This window comes from Vanellus vanellus, assembly GCF_965231255.1.
Source record: "Vanellus vanellus genome assembly, chromosome: 10".
Lineage (NCBI taxonomy): Eukaryota > Metazoa > Chordata > Aves > Charadriiformes > Charadriidae > Vanellus > Vanellus vanellus.
Window position 1 is genome coordinate 6497197 of NC_138915.1, and position 20446 is coordinate 6517642.

The following is a 20446-nucleotide window of genomic DNA, read 5'->3' on the forward strand; positions in this document are numbered from 1 at the left end:
ACAATGAAAAACTTTCAAACGTTTTAAGATCCATGTAACTTCAGGATTGTAAAATAGGAATATGTGCAAGATCATGTCCCTGTGGTAGGGATGTGCCTACGTTGCCTTCGGCTCCATGCTGCTATTTCTTTTGTTTGTTTGGAAGATGAGTTTGTCATGATTAGACTCTGCCTGGGTGGAGAGACCGAGGTGAGGCAGGCGTGCATGCCGTGGGTGGGAATGGGTTCAAGGTTTTCCACAGCTGGTTCTTTGATTTCTTTACCAATAGAGAAGCGGTGGGAGCTACTAGAGCTGCTGACACCATGGGAAGCTGTGTGTATCACTTTGTTTCCCCACCTCAGCCACTCCAGCCTACATTGCCGCTTCTGCATACTGATGCCTACAATATTCCCTGAAGTTGAACTAAGCCAGTCCCACAACTGCAAAAGACTGTGTAGTAGGCGCTCAGTCCAGAAGGGTCAAAGAAAACATCTACTCCGCTTACACCAGCATAGTGTAAACTACAGAATATTTCTTAAAATCCTCTTAACAATCTTTTGCCACTTACAGTAAAATACCAAAAGCAATAATTATAATGAACTAGAGGGAGATCAGGAGAGATCAAAGGCATCCCTCTAGCAGCCAAAATCCTTGAAGTAGCAGGTAATTTGTTAGATTTAATTCTCAGGAGTTAGCCTCTGCCCCGAGCTCTAAAGATAGGTTGAAATAATACCAGTGGTCCTCTGCCGGTCTGGCCTGGGGATGATTCTTTTGTGATCCCAGACCTGGTGGGACCAGTTTACTTGTTGATCATAGAAGCAAGTATTTGGGCGACTTCAGTACTGATGAAATAGCAGAGCAAGTCCCCCCCCGTAGTCCTCTGAGCAGTCTCCCAGGTTTCCAAGGAACAAACAAGTAACAAAAGCAAGGAAGCCAAGCCAAATTATGCAGCAAGGAGGAAGAAATCCTTCCCAGTACCTGCAGGCAGGCAGTCCAAGGCATGAAGCATTAGGTTAATACATGATCAGCAGGCAGCAATCAAGTCTTTCTAAGGGATAATGCCCCAGGCTCAGCACGGTTTTTCGTTTGAATATAGCAGTGCAGTCTCTTTCCTTGTCTTATATACTCTTTTGCGGGAATATCGTGCGATAACTATGTTTGTCTTGGACTCCAGTATAACACAAGTCCCTGTCTGAATAATAAAATTGCTTATTTTTTTATGCAGCTGATTTTGACTTCCTCAGGACAGCACTTCACAGTTTCTTTTGCTGAATTTCATCTTGGGTGCTTTACCATGCCTTCTGCTTCTGAAGGTGCTTTTGAGATCGACCATGCTCTTCCAGTTTGTCACTCACCAATTCTTTCGATTGTGCTCTGTGCCATCACCCCAGCTATTAACAAAAATAAAGGCTAGGCTCTAACTCGAGACGGAGCCCAGCACGTCTGTGATTTCACGGTGCAGTTCCATTTCTGTGCTGCTTTTTTCTTTGTGTTAAAATGATTGGAATTAGTAAGATTTCAATTTAAACTTTAAAAACTTTGCTTGGTATATACAGTGACAGCATTTGTCACTACAGATGCTTTTAAGATTGTTTATATACAATAGTTCCAAGATATAAATGATCATTGTTTAAAACCTGTCAAGGGAAAAATCTTGCCACAACTAAATATGTAACACTGACATTTGAAATCAGAGCAGACACGATTATTTGGCTTACGCTTGTAGTGCTCTCAGCTGCTTTCCGAGAGGAAGAAGGAGGAAACATTTCTGTGGCAGGTTAATTGCAGAATAACAAGCAAATTCTGTCTCTTGACACTAATTATTCTAAATAAATTCAAACTACATGGAACCTTTTTATAATGAAACCATTCTTTTTGCGGAACAACTTTAGTCTAAGTGTAACTAGAATTGCAATTGGCATATTGTGATATATTGAAACAATTCTGGACTTTCCTTCCACTTCACGGTAACTGGTGTTCTACAGTGCCCAGGTAGAGAAATTGTTCTGGGTGCAATGAAGGAGGTACTCCCAGGTTTTGCCTTCCCAAAACACCGTTTCTGGTTCCTTAGCAGTTGACTCATGAGATTCAGGAAGGAAAAAGGTGGCGATCCTTGAAAGCCATTTTAGAACTAGGCAGATCTGTGTGGCCTGTAAGTCATGTAGCATTGTATGCTGCCATCGCAGTGGGGTGCTTGCTCTTCTTCTTTCTCAGCGTTACCTTTCTGGTGGCTTTTCTTGCTGTAAGTGAAGGCCATTTTCCCATCACTAGATATGTCTGAATATCTCAAAGACTTTTGCTTGTATGTATTTAATGTGTCACTTTATCCTTTCATTCAGCTCACTTGCAGTATTTGAGTTTACAGTAGATTTCAGAACTGAGCCAGTGGGACCTGGGAGCGGACACGGCATGCTGTTATTAAAGGCCTCAGCTGAAATCAGTCAAAAGACATGGACTTTTTTTGTGTTGTTTTTTGTCTGGTTTAGACCCATTGCCCTACCATATGCAAAGCCATCATTTTTGCAGTCCCCACCCCAAAGAAATGATTTTGCAAGTAACTGCTAAAGAAGGTGGCAGCCAGATGGTGTAAGGTCGTACTGGGTGACGAAATCCCATATTTGATCCAATTGATGAGTGATATTAGTAGAGAAGTGATTAAATTTAGTGTCGGTGCCAAGTCTATTTGCAGTAGGAGATTGCTGTTTCACGTTACGTGTTTTTGTAATCCTCTGCAGAGCTCTGTACCCTGGACTGTGGCAGCCACGGTGTCTGTTCAAGAGGGATATGCCAGTGTGAAGAGGGCTGGGTGGGACCCACCTGTGAAGAACGTACCTGCCACTCTCACTGTGCTGAACACGGCCAGTGCAAGGACGGGAAGTGTGAGTGCAGCCCCGGATGGGAAGGGGACCACTGCACCATTGGTAAGGGCATTCTGTACCTCGAGAAATAAAATACAGAAAATCTTAACCAGTTATACAAAGATCTGCCATAGCCATCAGTCTGATTCAAGTCACTTTGGGAAAACAGAGACCCAGAATCAGGGCAGGTGGAAGAAGGTGCCTCTGCACGGGTGGTGCACCCTGCTTGTCCCACACAATAGCAACTCGGTGCAGCTTTCTGTGTAGAAGAAATAACACTGATGAATTAATTTTTTAAAAGACACACAAAAGAAAGATATCTTGGTCCTAACATATCTTAGAGTTGGGTTCAAACGTGACCTTTGACTCAGGAAGGAAAAAAATGTCTAAGAAATAGAAGGTGTGAGGGGATGAAGCTATTATTTAGCTTAAGTAATTCTTGCATTAAATCTCTTGCCTTTGTGTCTGAGGATTTTCATATTTTGCATATTACTAGAGGTGGTTTTTCTATAGCTGGCTTCTAACAATATTCCTAATAAGGTAAAGCTTTCAGATCTTTTTAGAAGTCATTACTCTACTGTACAAATGTAATAGTTATATTTTTAATGAAATACAAAAGGGTTTTGCAAAGTCTAATAGTGTTTCTCCCTAAAATGTCCCAAAGCAAGATTATTCATAGCCACGTTAATTGTTTCTAATAGCAGGGTATCTAATTTTCAGAGGTAAGCAGCGTAAGCTTTCATGCTTGCTTCTTGAAAAAAAAAGTAGAACGTTTTATCTTTACCTTGATCGTTTTAAGATAATTCATTCACTGGCTCTAGAATTTACTAAATCTGATTTGCTAAATCAAGAACTAGGTTTGTGAAGGAAGCCTGATTTTCTAAAGACTGCGTAGAACAAATCCAGAGCAGGACCAAAATAATTGAAAAGGTAAACAGCGCTGCTCTTCACATTGTAGGCACTGCCAGGTATGGCCCAAGCTGTCCTCTGCATGCTTGTTATCAACTGGAGAACAGTCCCATACGCGATGTGTTTTGATGACAGTAGCAGGAATAGCTCTGGCTGCAGGGAGAGGGAGACACTTCGTAGCCAACCGACAGGTGGCAAGCCACCAGCAAATGGTGTCTGTATTTTCAGTTGGGTACGGAAGTTCAATCCATCTCAGTTTTGTTCTTTTCTTTTTTAAGCTCACTACTTAGATGCTGTTCGAGGTAAGTTTTTCATATCGGCATTATGAAAGAATAATGAAAAGATACACAAGTATTGGGAATGGAGTGTTGTGTGTTACCTGTTTTGTCTGAGCTTCTCTACTGCTAAGTTGCCAGAACAGATAACGTGGTTTTGTGGAGACGTAGATATATATACACACACACGCAGAGACAGAGGGAGGTTTACAGAATAAAATGCCGTTTTTAACAAGTAGTGTCCTCAACTTCTTTGGGAAGTTGTAGCAATGTAAGCGTGTTTTCTGTGGCCATCGGATGTGCTATGTTAGGCAAATCGTTTTGCTCTCGCTTACCATTCCAAAGCAATGACAGAGCTGAGGACTTGCTCAAAAAACTTTCTGTTGATCCTGTCTTCCGTGAGAGCAAAAATTTTCTTTTTTTTTTTTTGTCATTTGTGCTTGAAGTAAGTTTCTTTTGATGGAGAAGTAGACTTCTTTGAAAACTGTCTGCACTAGATGTGATATAGTTCTCGCCAAATCGTTTGATCCAAGAGTTAAATTTGATGTTGTTTTGTGTCTGGTGCTGTTCATTTGATTTCCGTGCCCTGCCGCGGGCCCTGCTCGTTCATGTCGGCGCAAGTACCTTCCCCGAGTTTGGCAGCAGTCCCTCAGCCCTCGCCGTGCTGAGCGGAGCGATGACACACGGTGCCCCTTGCAAAAATGCTGCTAGCTGAAATAGCAAACTAACCGCTATTCCAGAAAGGCCTGGGTGTTTATTTTGTATCTATTATTTTATTTCTTCAGAATTAGGTAATAATAAAATCATGTAAGCGTTCATTTGATTACGTTTATAGTCTTAGAGGATAACCACACACAGCAGCAAAATATAATCATATACAAGAAATGAATTAACTCAGCAGGACAGTGAATTGAAATGGAAGAACATCCCCGTTACCCAGAGCAGCTCTCACATCCTGCCTTTTCCCCCAATTTGCCCAAAAGAAGCAGATAATTGGCTTTTACAGTATATCTGGTGGTTGCCAACCGCAGGCTGTTTTAGAGCAGCAACTTCCAGAATTCCAGTGTGAGAAAACGGTGCCACCCATCTCCAGCTCTTCCGAGCAAAAGGGTCAGACTCTCCACTCTCCCTGTTGGCAGATGTGGTTGATAAACTGTGCCGAGGGTGAGAAGGAGAGAGATGATGTGTCTGGTGTAAAGTTCCCAGGAAACATGCCGCCTGCTGGGCTGTAAGTCACAACCTGACAGGCCAGTTTTACGGATCCTTTGACTCTCTGGTCGGCTCCTCCAAAGTCCTTTTGGAGCATCTTGGGGCTGCCAAACACATATGGAGACTGAGGCCTCTTCTTTCTTCCTCAAAAAAAATTGTTTCTGATAACATGTGAGCCTTGATGTTCACTATCAAGTACAGGAGGTGCTTTCAGTTCCCGTGCGTCCATCCTGGCAAAAAGGAGCCCTCTGAGAAGGGATGCCACTTGCGCTGGTAAGCTTATTGCTGAGCTCTATCCATCGTCCTTTGGCTCCATGCGTGACATGGCGCGGATTGGACAAATGTCTGAGCTGGCACTAAACTCTGCAAGCAGATGGACATGAGTGTACACATCCAAGAGACGATTCCTCTCCCACTCTCATAGGCCAGAGATCTAGCTGAGAGTGTCCAAACTACTGTTGCTTCAGAGCTGACAAGTGTATATGATCCAGAGGATGCTACAGTCATTGTTCCAGTTTTGATCTAGGATCAGAGCTGCTAAAGGGCAAGTGTTTGTCGTATTTGAATGGGCTATAATGTGAAGGAAGTGGAACTGGAGGTTGGAAGGAAACGCTCCCTCATTTGCCTTCTGTGGAAAGGGCTGTGTTGTAGCTTAAATCAAATTGGCTTTTTCTCAGTCAGCTGAGTATTTATGAGCCGAGTAAAGAGGTCACCTCCACTCCCTGCAATGTGTAGGATTATGTCCACATATGCCAGTTTATCATTTAAACAGTATTTTCCGTGTATATCTTTGCTATAAACACTGATTATGTATAGACCTTCCTTTGTGATCTACAGCTTATTTTTCAATAAGTAGAGAAAGAGATGGACACAACAGACTGTTCTTCTTGTATCTTCTTATAAGGGTATTTACTTTTCCTGCACACAAAATGCTACACGCTAAAAAATCCTCCTTCCTTGTTGGGAAATGACTTTTGGGCGAGCAAAGGGAGGGACCAGGATGGGGGTATTTCCACATTTGGCCAAAAATATAAATGGCTTGCAAGGGAGCTGTGATCATTTGAAGGCAGCAAGTATAATACTATATGAAAGAACGTTAAAGAATAATTACAACTGCAAAGGAAGAGAAGAGAACTCCTCCATGAAGGCTTCTTTTTTACATTTTCTTTTCTAGATGGCTGCCCAGGTCTCTGTTATGGAAATGGGAGGTGCACTCTTGATCAGAATGGGTGGCACTGCGTTTGTCAAGTGGGCTGGAGTGGCTCGGGATGTAACGTTGTCATGGAAATGGTGTGTGGAGATAACCTGGACAATGATGGAGGTATGATACATAATTCATGTCTCTATTTATTTTTCACACCCTGGGTTTTCATTTGAATCTATAGTTTTATCACAGAATGTCAATGTTTGCCTGTTTGCTCAAGACAGTTGTTCCACTGACTTCAGCTGAAGCAGCACAGTGGGGGATCAGACCCTTGTGCTAGATGTTATTCAAGGCAGAAACTACGTATGCGCCATACCTATCATCCCAGTACTTGACTTTTTTCTTTAAAAACAAAAAAAAAAAGAAAAAAAAAAGAAAAACGTGTAACCACTAATTTCTTCTGTCTCTTTTCTACTCTACCTCATAACTCTGTCATCTATTTCAGAAAAGACAGCCAACGGATACTCCAATAAAAAAAAAAACAACTGTGTCTGTCAAAATGCATCCACAGTTTACTCTTATGTTAATAATAAATGGATACATTTGCAAGCATAAAGCATACATTTAGAGATATTTTTTTTAACATTAATCTCTTTCTTAATGTTTTCACTGAGACACAGCACAGTTCTCGCAATTATCTGGACCTACAATTGAACGATTGTTGAGTAAGCTAGTGTAGAAAGTATGCAGCAGTAATTTTTGAAAGTGCCATCAGTGGAGCCCTCTACTAAAATAATCATTTACTCTTTTCCACCAGTTGAACCAGGGCACTTGGCACGAGGTACTCCCTACCTCAGACCTCTGTAGTCTTGATTCATTCTAAGAGTCTGTAAGTTTTGGGTTTCCTGGGAAAAACATAGTTCTTTCCGAAGTTAGTCTCTGCCTCCTTTCCAGTAGTTCAGTCTAATACACAAGCTAGTGCACTTTTTTCAGGAAACACATCCGGTATCTCTTTCAAACTTATCAGTGGGAGAAAAGCCACAACATTCCTCTCTGACTGTTCTCAGAGTTAATTATTTTTCCTGTCTGTTTTAGGAATACTCATTTACTGGACAGTCAAGAAGGACTGTTGCTTTCCTCTCCTTTACTTACTGCCATCCTCTACAGTGTGCTTACCCCCATCCTCGGAGCTGTGCAGCTTTCTCATTCAGACTGTAAATACATCTTGCCCCAAGCACAGTTACATTTTTTTCCTTAGATTGTACACAGAGATGTATTGAAGTATCTGTTATCTTACTGTGTCACACAGACCATCTCAGCATCTTGGGTGAGATCTCATACCCCACCGTAGTGTCAAACCTTAGCATAATGGTCGTCTGTTTTCTTCTAGGTCATTGATGAATTAAGCTTGATTTAGGGCCAAGAACTGAGGTCACTGTGGGACCTCAATAGCAACATTCTGACTAAGTGATGATTCCTCATTTACAGATATATTTTGAGACCTTCTGATTTTGTATCCTGTGGGCTCTAAGACCATGCTGTCTTTTGGCAAAGGCTTCCTCATTTCTGAACCCCATTCAAAATCGCCTTATTCCTCTCTTATCCTTCCTTTTCCACCTTATTTCCAAGACCTCTAACAACCGTCTCTCTGCCCACTCTCTCTGCTCTCTACGCTGGTGTGCATCCCTTTCACACAAGGTCCCACAGCTGGCATCGCTGCCCCCCGCGCGCTTTCCCATCTGTCCGGTGCTCTCCCCTGCTGTCCGAGCCACTGACTCACTCGCCTGCACTCTTAAATCTGTCCACAAAAGCCCTGTTTAGTCTGTAATGTATGTTAAGCATTTTCCGATACACTCTGTGAACTGGCTCTGTATAAACTGCCCTCTATTGTGATTTTGGGTGCTTTATATTCTGCAATAACGGTGAGTTATTGAAAGAGTTGGCAGTTTTAACTCTAAATCTCCTTGAATTTGTCAGTTTAAGGCAGACACTTAACATCATTTCACTGCAGGTTTTAAAAGTAATTTTCTTTTTCCTTTTTAATGGCAACATAACATGGACTGGGACAGCTCTGTTGACATTACAATTAGAGATAAGTGCAGAGAGAAATATTTAATTAATCTGACTACTACAGATGGGCTAAATGTAATTAAGTTTCCTTCACAATCAATTTTATATAAGAAAAGAAAATTATATCTACATATTAAAACCACTTCTCTTTATGTATGAAGTTCATAGGACCAGATTTGACATAAGCATAAATTAGAAAAACTCCCCTCAAGTCATTGGAGTTATACCAGTGTTACGTTAATGCGAAATCGGGAGCTGATTCCTAGTGTTTCAAGGTTTGTATACATACGCAACAGTAAAAACAGAAATTAGGAAGGAGACATCACATTACCTGTTAAGTCCTGTTTACTGGGAGGTTGTGCCTCAGACTATGAGAATATAATGGTGGCATAACTAGTTACCATCCATTGAGCTACGTAACTGGATTAGGTGCATAAAGATGGAAGCTACTAACGTTTTTGCCTGCCGTTGTGGTGAGTTAAGAGCATGCACTCAGACGCTGACGGGTGGTACCTTCCGAAGCCGTTAAGATGTCATCACGTTCAGTCAGTGACACAAAGCCCCGGAGATCACGCTCGAGGCCTGATGTAGTGCTCTTGTATATTCCAAGTCGTGGTATTCTCACCTAGCGGAGGTCTTATTCATTCCAGTTGTGTTTAAATCTAACGTACGTGTCTCAGTCCTTAGGAGGCGTTTTCTGCTTCAAGTTCCTTAGGAGGAAGTCACAACCGAAGAACAAAGCTGTAGTAAAGTTGAACAATTACTATTTCAAACAAACTCTAATTTCAGGAGTTAGGCAGAATGATAATTTTATGTAGTTTTCAGTTATTTATTATACAGTACTTTCAGAGACTGAAAAACCGAGATTTTTACTATATAAAAATACATTGAAATACATGGTAGAAGAAATGTGTTAGAAAATGAAGTATTTTATTAGTCCCAACCGTAGGGATTGAATAATGTCATTTATTCGGCTTGAGGAAGCATTAGCATTGTTCTTTGGTCTATAGTAAAAACAGAAAAGCTTCGGGAGGGAGGGAGTCTTGAATCCATTTTTTAAGGACTGGTCCGTTAGTATGGAGGTAAGCCCCAAGCATGTTCACAGGCATCCTGGTTCTGCCAACGCTGAAGCACTGAGTTCCCCCTCACTGCAGTTATCCGTGGCCGTGGGGTTAAACACATGCAGAAATATTTTCCTGAGCAGGGAGAATACTATTTCTATTAGAGCCCTATTAGTAGAGGCTGTGCTCCTACCCTGACTGTACCGTAACTGCCTTTCCCATTCCATCTCATAACTCTCTGTTAGCTTTTTCCGACTCGCAGACTTAAGGGCATGTTTACCTGTTCAAATATCACTACAAATATCATCGGAAAGGTCTCAGCATTATAACAGATGCACGACGGCATGGTTTGCACTTGCTCTTGTGGAGTGCATCTGCAGTCTGTTAGCAGTGTGATGTCCGTTAAATAATGCCAAGAAGTCAAGCAGATGTCCTGTGCAGCGGGGCCTTTCCCTCGCCGTGCCTTCCCTCAGCATCGCATTATTCCCCATTACTTATTCTCCTCCTCTCGTTGTCATGACTGACACCATTTCATTTTCAGTTTATAAGACGACCATTCAGCTCATCTGAGCAGGTCGCTTTCTCTTATCCTGCCGTTACTTTAGACCCGTTTGGAAGCTTCCGTAGGTCCGGGAGCTGTGCTGAGCTCCGCGCAGGCGAGCGCCTGGGTCCCAGGCGCGAGGAGGCAAAGCACGGTGCTGGGGTGCGCAGGGCGCTCAGCACCGGCTCCCAGGTCACCCCCTGCCCTGCCGAGCCACAGTTTACCTCCTGTTCTGACATACGTTTTCATTGCTTCTGCACATGCAGGTCTTTGTCTTAAGCTGAGAGTTGCAGCGTGTCACTCCCATGAATTTCTTTGATACGGATCTCTCTTTTAAATTTGCCTGGATCTCTTTTCATCGCTTTCTTTTTCTGTCACGATTCAATCTTGACTGTTTGTTTTTAAGGAAAATACTATTTACTACAAGCTTTGAGTTCTCTTCCAAATATCCCTTCAGTCACTTCAGACAGTTATTACAGCTTTCTCCAAGCTTTTCCAAGCACAAGAAAATATATGACTCAGCATAGCCTTGGGTTGATAACCAGTGCTGCTAAAATATTGATGTATTTCTGACCCATCCATTGGCATTTTAATAACCTATCCATCACACAGATATTGAGTCCATATGTAAGTAATATGCTATTATTACACAATATAAATAATACTGATGGGAATGGTTTTCATTGTTGCTGAGCAGGGAGGGCTCCCCAGGGATACTTACAGGCTCTGAAAATCAAACCCTGATATATTTGCATCCCCCTGTGTGCGGAAGGCCAAACACCACCGGCACTCGCTGGATAAAGCGCTGCAGCCTTTCCACAGGCACCCTGCTGGCTTTCCAGTGGCTTTATACAAACACCAGTGCTCCCGGTGAACAGCCTCACTGTCTGCTGTGCGCTATGTATTACTGCTAAAATTTGGGAAGCGGTTTGGATTAGTGCATACAAATAAGCATTAGAGCCTGACGGCAGTTCCTGCTGCTCAGTCTCTTCCCGGGTTACTCTCCGATTCAGTTTGCTCAGATTCCTGGCGACCCGAATTGGACTTAACTGAGCCTGTGGTGAAACACGTCGGCACAGGCGTTGTTTAATGCATATTTGAAATCCGTAAAAGAAGGCAAGCAAATGTAAGTTAAAGACTGCTGGCGATTTTTTTTTTTTTTTTTTTTTTTTGCAAACAACAATAGTATTGAAGAATTGATCGTGCGAGTGTACCGAAAAGCTCAAATCCTTCAAGTGTTGAGAGTCACGGTGATGAGTTTTTTAGGTTGTCCTGCGCAAGGAGTTCACGGGACAAAATTTGCTTGCTGCAAGGAGAAACTTAAAGCCCATTTTTTACTTTCTGTGAAAATGTTCTGGCCATAGTTGTCACAGCTCCATCGCTGGCTTGTGCTCGCTGGGACCAGTATAGAGGGAGCAGGAGAGCGCGCACACACACAGCGGGTTGCTCTGCAGCCGTGAAAACGCAGGTCATTGGTATATACTAAGTACAGTATATTGCTTAGAGATGGGCTTGATTTTCACGTGCCTGAGCAAGTACATTTATTAGTGTGTGTGTTGGTGAGTACGCCTGCGTACATGTATAGGCATGCACCGTATACGCGTATCCACCACTTCGTGCAGTATTCTGGGGTTGGCATTAACCGTAAAACTTCAAACCCGTTGTAGTTAACATTAGTAGCGTCTTCTCCATGTGGGACAAAAGCTTGAAGGGGTGAGAACTCTGATCTTTTGATGAGCTTTAAAGCAGAAGAATAGTAATTTCAAGTATTCTGGCTAACTATTAACATTTTGCTTGCCGGAACCTAATGAGTAGTGGACAGTTCATTAAAATAACTAACCCAGTGGCCTGGGACTTAGACTCTGATTGACCTTGTCATTTTCACAGCTTTCATAGGTTAATAATTTCATAGGTTACTAAAACATCTCAGTGACTTAATAGAAAAGTTGCAGCTGTGAAAGTTATTGCCTGCTGCACTGGTGAGCGGGGGGAAGCCACCACTGCCGAAATTAGAACCACTTTGTTCTTTGCTTCCCTTAACCAGTGGCCCCACCCAGTGCCTCTTTAATGTCTCCTCAGGCATTCCGCTACCTCGGCAGTTTGTACTAATTGTGAACACGGATCCATTTTCAGCGACATGACCGGTTGTGATATTCCCATATTTGCTGTAATGAATTGCAGGTATTTCAACGGTAGCTGAGAAGACTCAAAAAGCCAGGATTTGAAAAGTAGATGGCACAGAGCTGTTCACATCAGGCCCAAAATATGTGACTTGTTCCGTGCTCTTGCTGTTAGCTTATAGCTGACAAAATGCCTTTTTCTATTCCGACTGTTATTTTATTTTATTGAGGATTTAATGTAGGTATTATGCAGCATATGGAAAGCTGAAATACAAATCATAGGAAATACAATTACTGTACAGCATGACATTTTTTTACATTAATTTACATGATTTTACTTACAAACATGGTAAGTAAAGAGTTATATTGCTGGAAAGTAACCAGTGGAGAGGCGGGTCCATAGCTCCACCGCCAATTTGTCTGGCTGCTGAAGGGATCATCCCCGTAGAAGAGAGGTTGGTGCAAAACGTGTACATTAGAGCGTGCTGGACCTAGCCCAAACTGAGCCTTCCGTGACTGCAGTACAAACATGGCTGAGGAGGTAACTTCATCACACTTGTGTCATTCTTTCCATCATATTAAATAAGAAATATATATATATAAAAATGTATGAGCAAGAAAATATGTTTTGTTTGATGGAAAACATTGTGTCATTCCATTGACACAAACCCCCGACACAGTAAATACTAACATCATTCCTTATAGAAAGCTTCCAGAAAGGATCCCATCCCCGGCAAGGTAATGGGAAAGTCTTGTCCTGACTCTGTGGGCTACGGCAATGCCGAGAGGAGTGGTGTGACTGAAAACAGCGCAATTTGTTTTGGCATGCTCTGCCTTTTCTTTGAGGTTATTTAAATTATTTAAGAGTGCTCTGAAGCGCTCTTTATCCTCAAGTTGATCTTCGTGAATTCTATTTTAGCAGTAATATTAAAGATATTTTAATTGTCTAATTTACGTACTGAAACAAAAATCCCAGTCAACCATTATCCCTTGCATACCAAACAAGGTACCTGGAAGATGTGAAACCGTAATCTCAGACTCGTCAAAATCTGAATCACTTTATTATATAATCTGTAGAGCACCTTGAAGGTGCCTGACTGCCTTTTATATAAAATAAATAAAAAAATGCTAATAGCAAACCAAAATCATTTACACCTCTGTAATACATTTTACCCTTCACCTATGCTGTGATGCACTGTGTAGTAATTGACAGTAAAACCTTCGGTGTACAGGCTCCCCTGCTGTAGGAATTACAGTTTTTGCTGTTTGTAGTAGTATGTTCATACTCCTGACTGTTGTCTCGTGAGATTTAATAGAAACCTTGCTGTTTTCTTAACACGGTGAGTTTTTTAACAGTTGGTTCCTGATACGAAAACTTAACTAAAAAATGTGACCGTTGGTTGAGAATTGACGAATGTATTTGTAGCATTTTGAAGTCAATGAGTTCCATGCTGTAGTTTATAAACAAGATTTGTTTGTTTTTCTGGGTTATTCTCCTGGATTAAAAGTCTCATTTCAAATGGGATTGGCTGGTTGAAAATGTGATCCTCACATGCACTTACTAATATGATTTCCATTATCATAAACCGCCTCCATATGTAATTGTGATTCTGTACCGGTTTGTTTTACCTGGTTCGTTTTAATGGGTATCGTACTGAATTACAGTCATTTCTTTTGGGGGTTTAGGTTTGGGGTTTTTTTTCTTTTTTCTTTTAAATCGTCTAAGTTAAAACCAAATTCTTAAATGAGCCTAAAGTGGAAGAAAGTTATTATTTTGGCTTAAGAGTTCCCTATTTGCCTCAAAATAGGTGTTTTATTCTTTTACTCCAGCACAAAGTATGAAAAATATTTTTCAGTTTTATCCAAGTTGATTCCTTCTCTAAATTTGGTTTGATTTTTTGTTTGGAAAAAAGCTAAAAGCTGCGTTATTCAGACAATTCTAGTTAATAATTCTTAAATCCATGCACCCAGTGGCCTGAATTAGGCCTGGGCCAAATATGTAGTGTTAAGAGTCTGTAGAGGAGCTGGTGCTGCTGCACCTCCTGCCTCACTGCCCATGGAGCATCCTCTCCCAGCCTACCGTCGTTCTGCTGTTTCGTTCTGCATGGTGGAGAAGGGAGAAGGCAATAAATTGTCACCTAATCAGTGAAAAGATTTTAAAAAATGCAAAAAAAAATAAATACAGCATGAGAGAGACAGAAGCTGTGAATGATAAGTCTGTAACCCGGAGGACTCCTACTTTGGATTAACATTTATATTTTGGTTAGCAATTCCTTCCTCTGATGACTTTGTAGCCTTTGGTCCCGAGGCCGTAAGCTGCTCCTGGTGTACCCAGTGCTCTGCACATTCATGTGCTGTTGGGACAAACACAGTTCTCCCCGTGGGTTATTCAGACCTGCTGCTGGGGCTTCACACCCCTGTTACTGGGAAACCCACCCTTCGGTAGCCCTGAGAGCCTGGAGCGGCAAATGAAACCAGGTGCAAGTAATTCAAGGCAAAATAACTCCATTAGCGGAACCCGAAAGAGTTTATGAGGTAGTCACTTTGCTGACAAATAAACTGCAAAGAAAAGATGAAAATTGAGTCTGACTGGAAGATGGAAAACTGCTTTCCCTTTGCTCGGTTTCTTTCTGTGTACAGCATAAATACAGTGTTTGTCGCCAGGGATGTAAGCTGTTGACCGAAGCAAAGAAAAATGAGGACTCTGTTAGAGGAAAAAAAAGTATTTAATTGTTATTTTTATAGCTATTTCTTTTCTAAGAAAATCTTCATATTCTAATATTTCTATGAATTTTCACTTTCATTTGTTACATAAATGAGAGAATCAGGTCAGCTCAGTTCCCACATCTAATGGCTTGTTGACAAGGAAAAAAATAATCAGAATAGCTACTGTGGAATAAATTACTCCAAAATAGGTTCCCCATGGATACTGTTATTCTGAAATAAGTGTGCCTTTTTTTCTGATTAGTACTTGTTCTGGCAGACCAATGTTTGTCAAGTTTCCCAGGTGGACAACGGTCGGCTTGTGGAAATTAGTACCCTCCAGAAAGTACCTTGACTCCTTGAACAAGACCTGTCACTGCCATAACCCTTCCGCCGGCAGAGACCAGCCCTGAACGGCTACGCCTAACCACATCAGGTGCCCTCTGCAGGGATCTTCACCAGTATGAAGCAAAAGCAAGAGATTTGAATGTCTTCATCACCTTTTCAATTCTAATAGAATCCTTTAATAGTTGCAGTCTTGGAGAATCTACTACTAACTTCATGCTTTTCAGCTCACTTATTGAGAACGTAGAGAGTTTCATTCCTTGGACAAAAAAGAGGAAACACTAAGAGGAGATATTTGTTCCCTGCAGTTCCAAGCCTGCTCTTCAGGCTTCAACCCAAAAAGCTCTTTTGTTTTTTGATCAGAACACAATGAAAACCCCTCTGGTTCATCTCGTGAACTCCTCCATCCACTTCTGTGTGCTTCTGTTTAGACTGGAGGCCCCTTAGTGTTTCAGCGTACTGATTTCCTAGCAGATTTCAGTAGCTTTCTAGGTTTTCCTGAATATAAAGTGACTGCTACACTCAAAGTCAATAAACTCAACTTTGCCCTGTAAAGTTCTTCTCTCCCCGCTGGCAAATGCCCGTTGTCTTCAGGACTGGGGGAATGTGGAATGAACTTCCAGCTCGCGCTGACCTTTAGCTATGCCAGCTTTGCTGGGTCCGAGGGTCTTAGGTTATTGTTGCTAGCTAGCTACGGTTGCCCTTGGCTCATTATCACAAAACCTAGCCTGCTCTGCCTGATTTCCCAGCTGCAGTAGGATAGATTTGTTAATATTTTTTTGCTTAGCCAAGCAATTGCCATGCTCAAGGTCGGGCAAGGATTTTCAGATTCCAGGAAAGCCCATTTCATTATACTTGTTTGTTCTGTAGAAGGGCTTTCGCTTTCTTTTCGAAGTGAATATTTTATGCTGTTATTTACTGAGCATTCCCACAGTGCAGCGTGCTGTCTTGAGAATAGAGCAAAGTGGCCTGAGGGTTGGTCTTGCACCCATTGAAGTCAATGGCAAAACTACAGCAGCTTCCCTGGTAACGCGGTTCGCCCCGAGGGGGGGCGGTTTTATAGGCACCAAAGAGTTGGTACGAACAGAGCATGAAAAGTCAAAGCATGAAGTGAGAATATCTGACAGTACGTTGACCCTATAGCATTCCGATTTTAACACGAGGGAAATCCATACAGTGATATGATGACTCCACATTTATTCAGGCTGACCTTGTTAAAAATACAAAGAGATGTCTTTGTTGAAGGATGCAGTGCCTTAATCTTGCTTTATGTGCATTAGTGTGCTTGTCAATCCAAGCAAGTTAGTAACTGCTAAGTCATAAAATGGATGTTTAAGAAGATAGTTGGACATTTTACCGTACCTTATTAAATCTGTTTCTGGCTGAGTACGTAATTTAGGCAATTTGGACATCTAAGCTGCTGATAGAAGCAATTAAGTGCCAACAGCCCAATTTTAAGTTTTATTTAGGTACTTAATTTCAGTGCACTTCAGTGCTTCACTTTTCACCATAGGCTTTGGACATTTAAGTAAATGAATTTCACCCAAAAATTTTGTTGCAAGTTTGTCCATGAAGAAATGTAGATTTTTTTTTTTGGGGGGGGGGGGGGGGGGATCAATTAGTTCTCCTATTTTTCATACTTGAAAATGGAGGGAGGAGGAACAGATTTGTTTTCACTTTCCAAATTTGCTTCCCTGGTGCAAACATCCATGGAGAGGATGTATCTGTCAGGTCACTGGGACAGAGCCTGCATCACGGTGGGTATTTGTATATCACCAACTACGAAAGGAGTGTAGTCGTGATTCTGCCCTTTATGGACCATTCTAGTATTGCAACCGATAAAGGGAAAGTAAACATCCTAAAGCACTAATAAAACTATTGTAGGGCTTAACACAGAAGTCAGACAACTGTAACAAGTACCTTTTTTTACTACTGTAGTGAGGATGCTTATGAGAGCTAGCTAACACTTCAGACTTCATCATTGCATTCTGGGTACTACGTGTACGTTCTTCACAGGTGTGAACAGACAGTAGTGACAATAAAGGACTGTTAGAGATATCAGCTGCAGAGCGTGGATCATGCACCCACTGGACTAACAAGTTTTGTGTAGTGATTTTCTTCTTCTGCCTGTCGTGCAGCGAACGCTGTCCCGCTCTTCCCTGTTCACTTAGTTTGCAGGTTGTGTTTTCTCATTGTCGTGTTGGGATTTTATGGGGCGAGACAGTGTTAATGACCAGAGAGAAATACCCCTCCTGGACTAAGCATGTACGTTAATGCTTTATTGAATTTGAATGTGTCATAATCAGCATGCCTTCCAATTGATTAAACGCCGCCGGGGCTCTCCAGTAGTAAACATGGTGCTTTATTCTCAGAATCACTCCATTTCCTGAACTTTCCGTTCTCTCCGTTTTAGATGGCCTGACGGACTGTGTAGACCCTGACTGCTGTCAGCAAAGCAATTGTTACGCGAGTCCTCTCTGCCAGGGTTCGCCTGATCCCCTTGACCTTATTCAGCACAGCCAACCGCCTTTCTCTCAGCATCCTCCAAGGCTCTTTTATGATCGAATCCGATTCCTTATTGGGAAGGAAAGCACTCATGTAATCCCAGGAGATGTCTCATTTGAGAGCAGGTGAGTTTTCTTTTAGACAAAAGACTTTTCTGAATATTGAGAACTGCAATGAAGGTATTTAATCGGGAAAAAACAGTGATACTCGGATAGCTGAGAATTCTTCACCGGTAATCAAAAAATACTTAAAAGGAGAGCAAATGTTTGAGTCCCAACAGCTGAGGCTCTTCTTTATCAGATTCTCATTACTACCTACCTAGTTCATAAAAGTGGCTCAGCAGTAAATTCTGCTCCTCTGATTAACAAGACTTTGACTGTCGAGGAAGGTAAGCTGTCTCCTACTTACAAAACAAGGAGGGGGGAAGTTCAGCTCTTGATGCTGTAGATAACGTACAATGGCAGGAACCAGAAGGACACGTTGGTGCCCTGTATTCAGTCACCTTTCTGCCCAATAGAATTTGATTGGTATTTACGGTGTAGTAAATTTAACATGTGTCACTTACATATAATCCAGCTACCTAATTAAAAAACTTTTTTGGTTTCACTGCCTGTTGATAGACCAGTGTGGAGTTCACCGGTTTGTGCCGCAGGTTACTCTCGAGCTGTCAGGCAACCAGGAGAGCGATCTCTGAGTGTTTGTGAGATTGCCTTGCCCTTTAACAGGAGAAGACTGTGCAGTAGGAAAGGGGCACTTCCTTGCTCAGAAAACCTGGTAACGCATATTTTCTCGAACATTTGAAATATAGGGGCACGTAAGTTTTTATGCCGTAGTTCACCTGGGAAGCTATAACTTACATGCTGACAAAGAGATCCACAAATCATCCACATCACCTGACTATTACCCTGTCAGCTAGGCCTATACGTTAGATAAACCATGTTCTAGTAATAAGGGCGTAAGAATTTTTTATTTTCACAGCACAGTACACAGCACTTAGGTTACAACCTGGACTTCATTCCGCAGCTGCGCACAAATTCAGTGCACTTTCTCTTTGTAACTTATTAATTTTTCATAAAGTAAATACGTAAGCAGAGTCTTTATTGATCTGAAAAACCTAAACTTTTAATCACTATTAATAATGTAACAGGATGTTATAAATATGTAGAACAATAGGGCATGAAAATGAACTCCATGAAAAGCGCCCACCTGCCGATGGCGGGTCTCTCGCTGGTGGAACAGGGCCATTGCACCTGGTGCAAGGTCCTTGGTGGGCTCTACGCAGTTTAAACCAAAAGTCACCACCGAAAGATTTTCCTCATCAAAACGCCTCGCCGTGGGCGTTCTCAGAGAGGAGGTGAGCACTCAAGCCGCCTGTACAGTGTTTTGTGACACTGCAAATGTTAGCAGCCAGATTGCACGTAATCCCATCAACGTACTTTTATAGATACAAGGAACTGATCTTTTACAGCTCTCATTGATGGGATTTAACTTGGATTTAAAAGCTTTTTCTGAGTATTTCTTTCCTTTACCCTGATATCTGCCATGCCTTTGGAGAACGAAGAGCAGCGAAGGCTTGTGTGTGAGCAGCAGCCCACCCTCGCCGTGGTTTCGTACTTCATATCGCTAAGGAACACAGCTCCTACTTGCATTGGTGCATTGTTCACACCCCGGGTATCATTTCTTCCCGCTGTAAAGAAATTACTGGTTAGTTTGGTGAGAGGATCGTTGGGATTCGGATGAGGCTGGCTGTATCTTTGGAATCGGGGCAGCGCCTGGAGACTCGCGCTGTGCCGCGTCTCCTGGGTTTTGTCAGCAGTAATCTGCAGTGTGCTGGGCACCCTGAGGAGTTTGTCGGTCCGCACTTTGCTTGATCCTCCAGTCTTCCGGGCTGTTGAAAAATTGCTCATCCATAAGTCAGATATTATTAAAAACTGCCAGAATTTTCCTCAAGCATGACAGATCTCGGAAGGAGGCAACAGCTTAGCTGTCCTGCCTCTGTTCAGAAATCTTCCTCTGATGTTGTCAATCTGACTGTCATCTAGTGTCTGTTCTTCTCCTGGGAACTAAGATTACTAAAAAAATATTGGAGGACAACTGTTATTACAGTAAAAATATCAGAAGTCTGTGTTCCTGCCTATCTGGTACTGACCAAAGAATGCTCGGGGGTTTTTAATCTCCATTTGGCTACTGCTGAAAAGGTTGTGTCCGGGCGGATGATGTTAAGTCACGGCTGCCTGCGTGCCACTTGTTTTATAGCATTGGTGGTTCAACAAGAAGCGTTGGAAGGATTGGATGAAATAGTGGCATTCGTTTATTTCAGAGCACTGGTGTGCATTCCCACTGGTGCTTAGATTTTGCAGAGCCCTATCTGGCTTTTTTTTATCTTTCTCCTTTGCAAGAAGTCTCTGAGACCATTAAGCGGATTAAAGAAACATCTATCCAGCGTTTTCAGACTTCTGATTCAAATAACATTGTGCAGTGTTTTACTGTACCATAGGTCAGTGGAACTCCAATGTGGGTGAGGTTTGTATGAAACTAAGTGTAGTAAAGCCAAAGTGGTGTTGAATAGATTTGGGAAAGCTATCAAAAAATGGTGAAGATTATCTCTGTCCTTCAGACTGAAAGTGTTTTTTCTCTGCCATATGCTGGCATTTTCAACATCATCTGAAATACTAAAATTAGTTGTTCTGACGACTGCTGGGACATCTATCCTTTTTGCATTTGCAT

At 42.0% G+C, this 20446-nt stretch overlaps 1 protein-coding gene across 2 annotated transcripts in view; it reads left to right on the top strand.

Annotated features, from left to right (window-relative positions):
- Nucleotides 1-20446, top strand: part of TENM1 (teneurin transmembrane protein 1) — a gene marked incomplete at both ends in the record, with an annotated part of 259760 nt that overhangs the window by 154743 nt on the left and 84571 nt on the right. Inside the window, 4 exons of one of the 2 annotated variants that reach the window (XM_082488474.1) lie at nucleotides 2715-2900; nucleotides 4025-4048; nucleotides 6405-6551; nucleotides 17628-17844. In XM_082488474.1, the coding sequence (XP_082344600.1) occupies nucleotides 2715-2900; nucleotides 4025-4048; nucleotides 6405-6551; nucleotides 17628-17844 (574 nt within the window). The remainder of the gene's footprint in view (nucleotides 1-2714; nucleotides 2901-4024; nucleotides 4049-6404; nucleotides 6552-17627; nucleotides 17845-20446) is intronic. The other variant, XM_082488475.1, reaches the window with a different exon arrangement.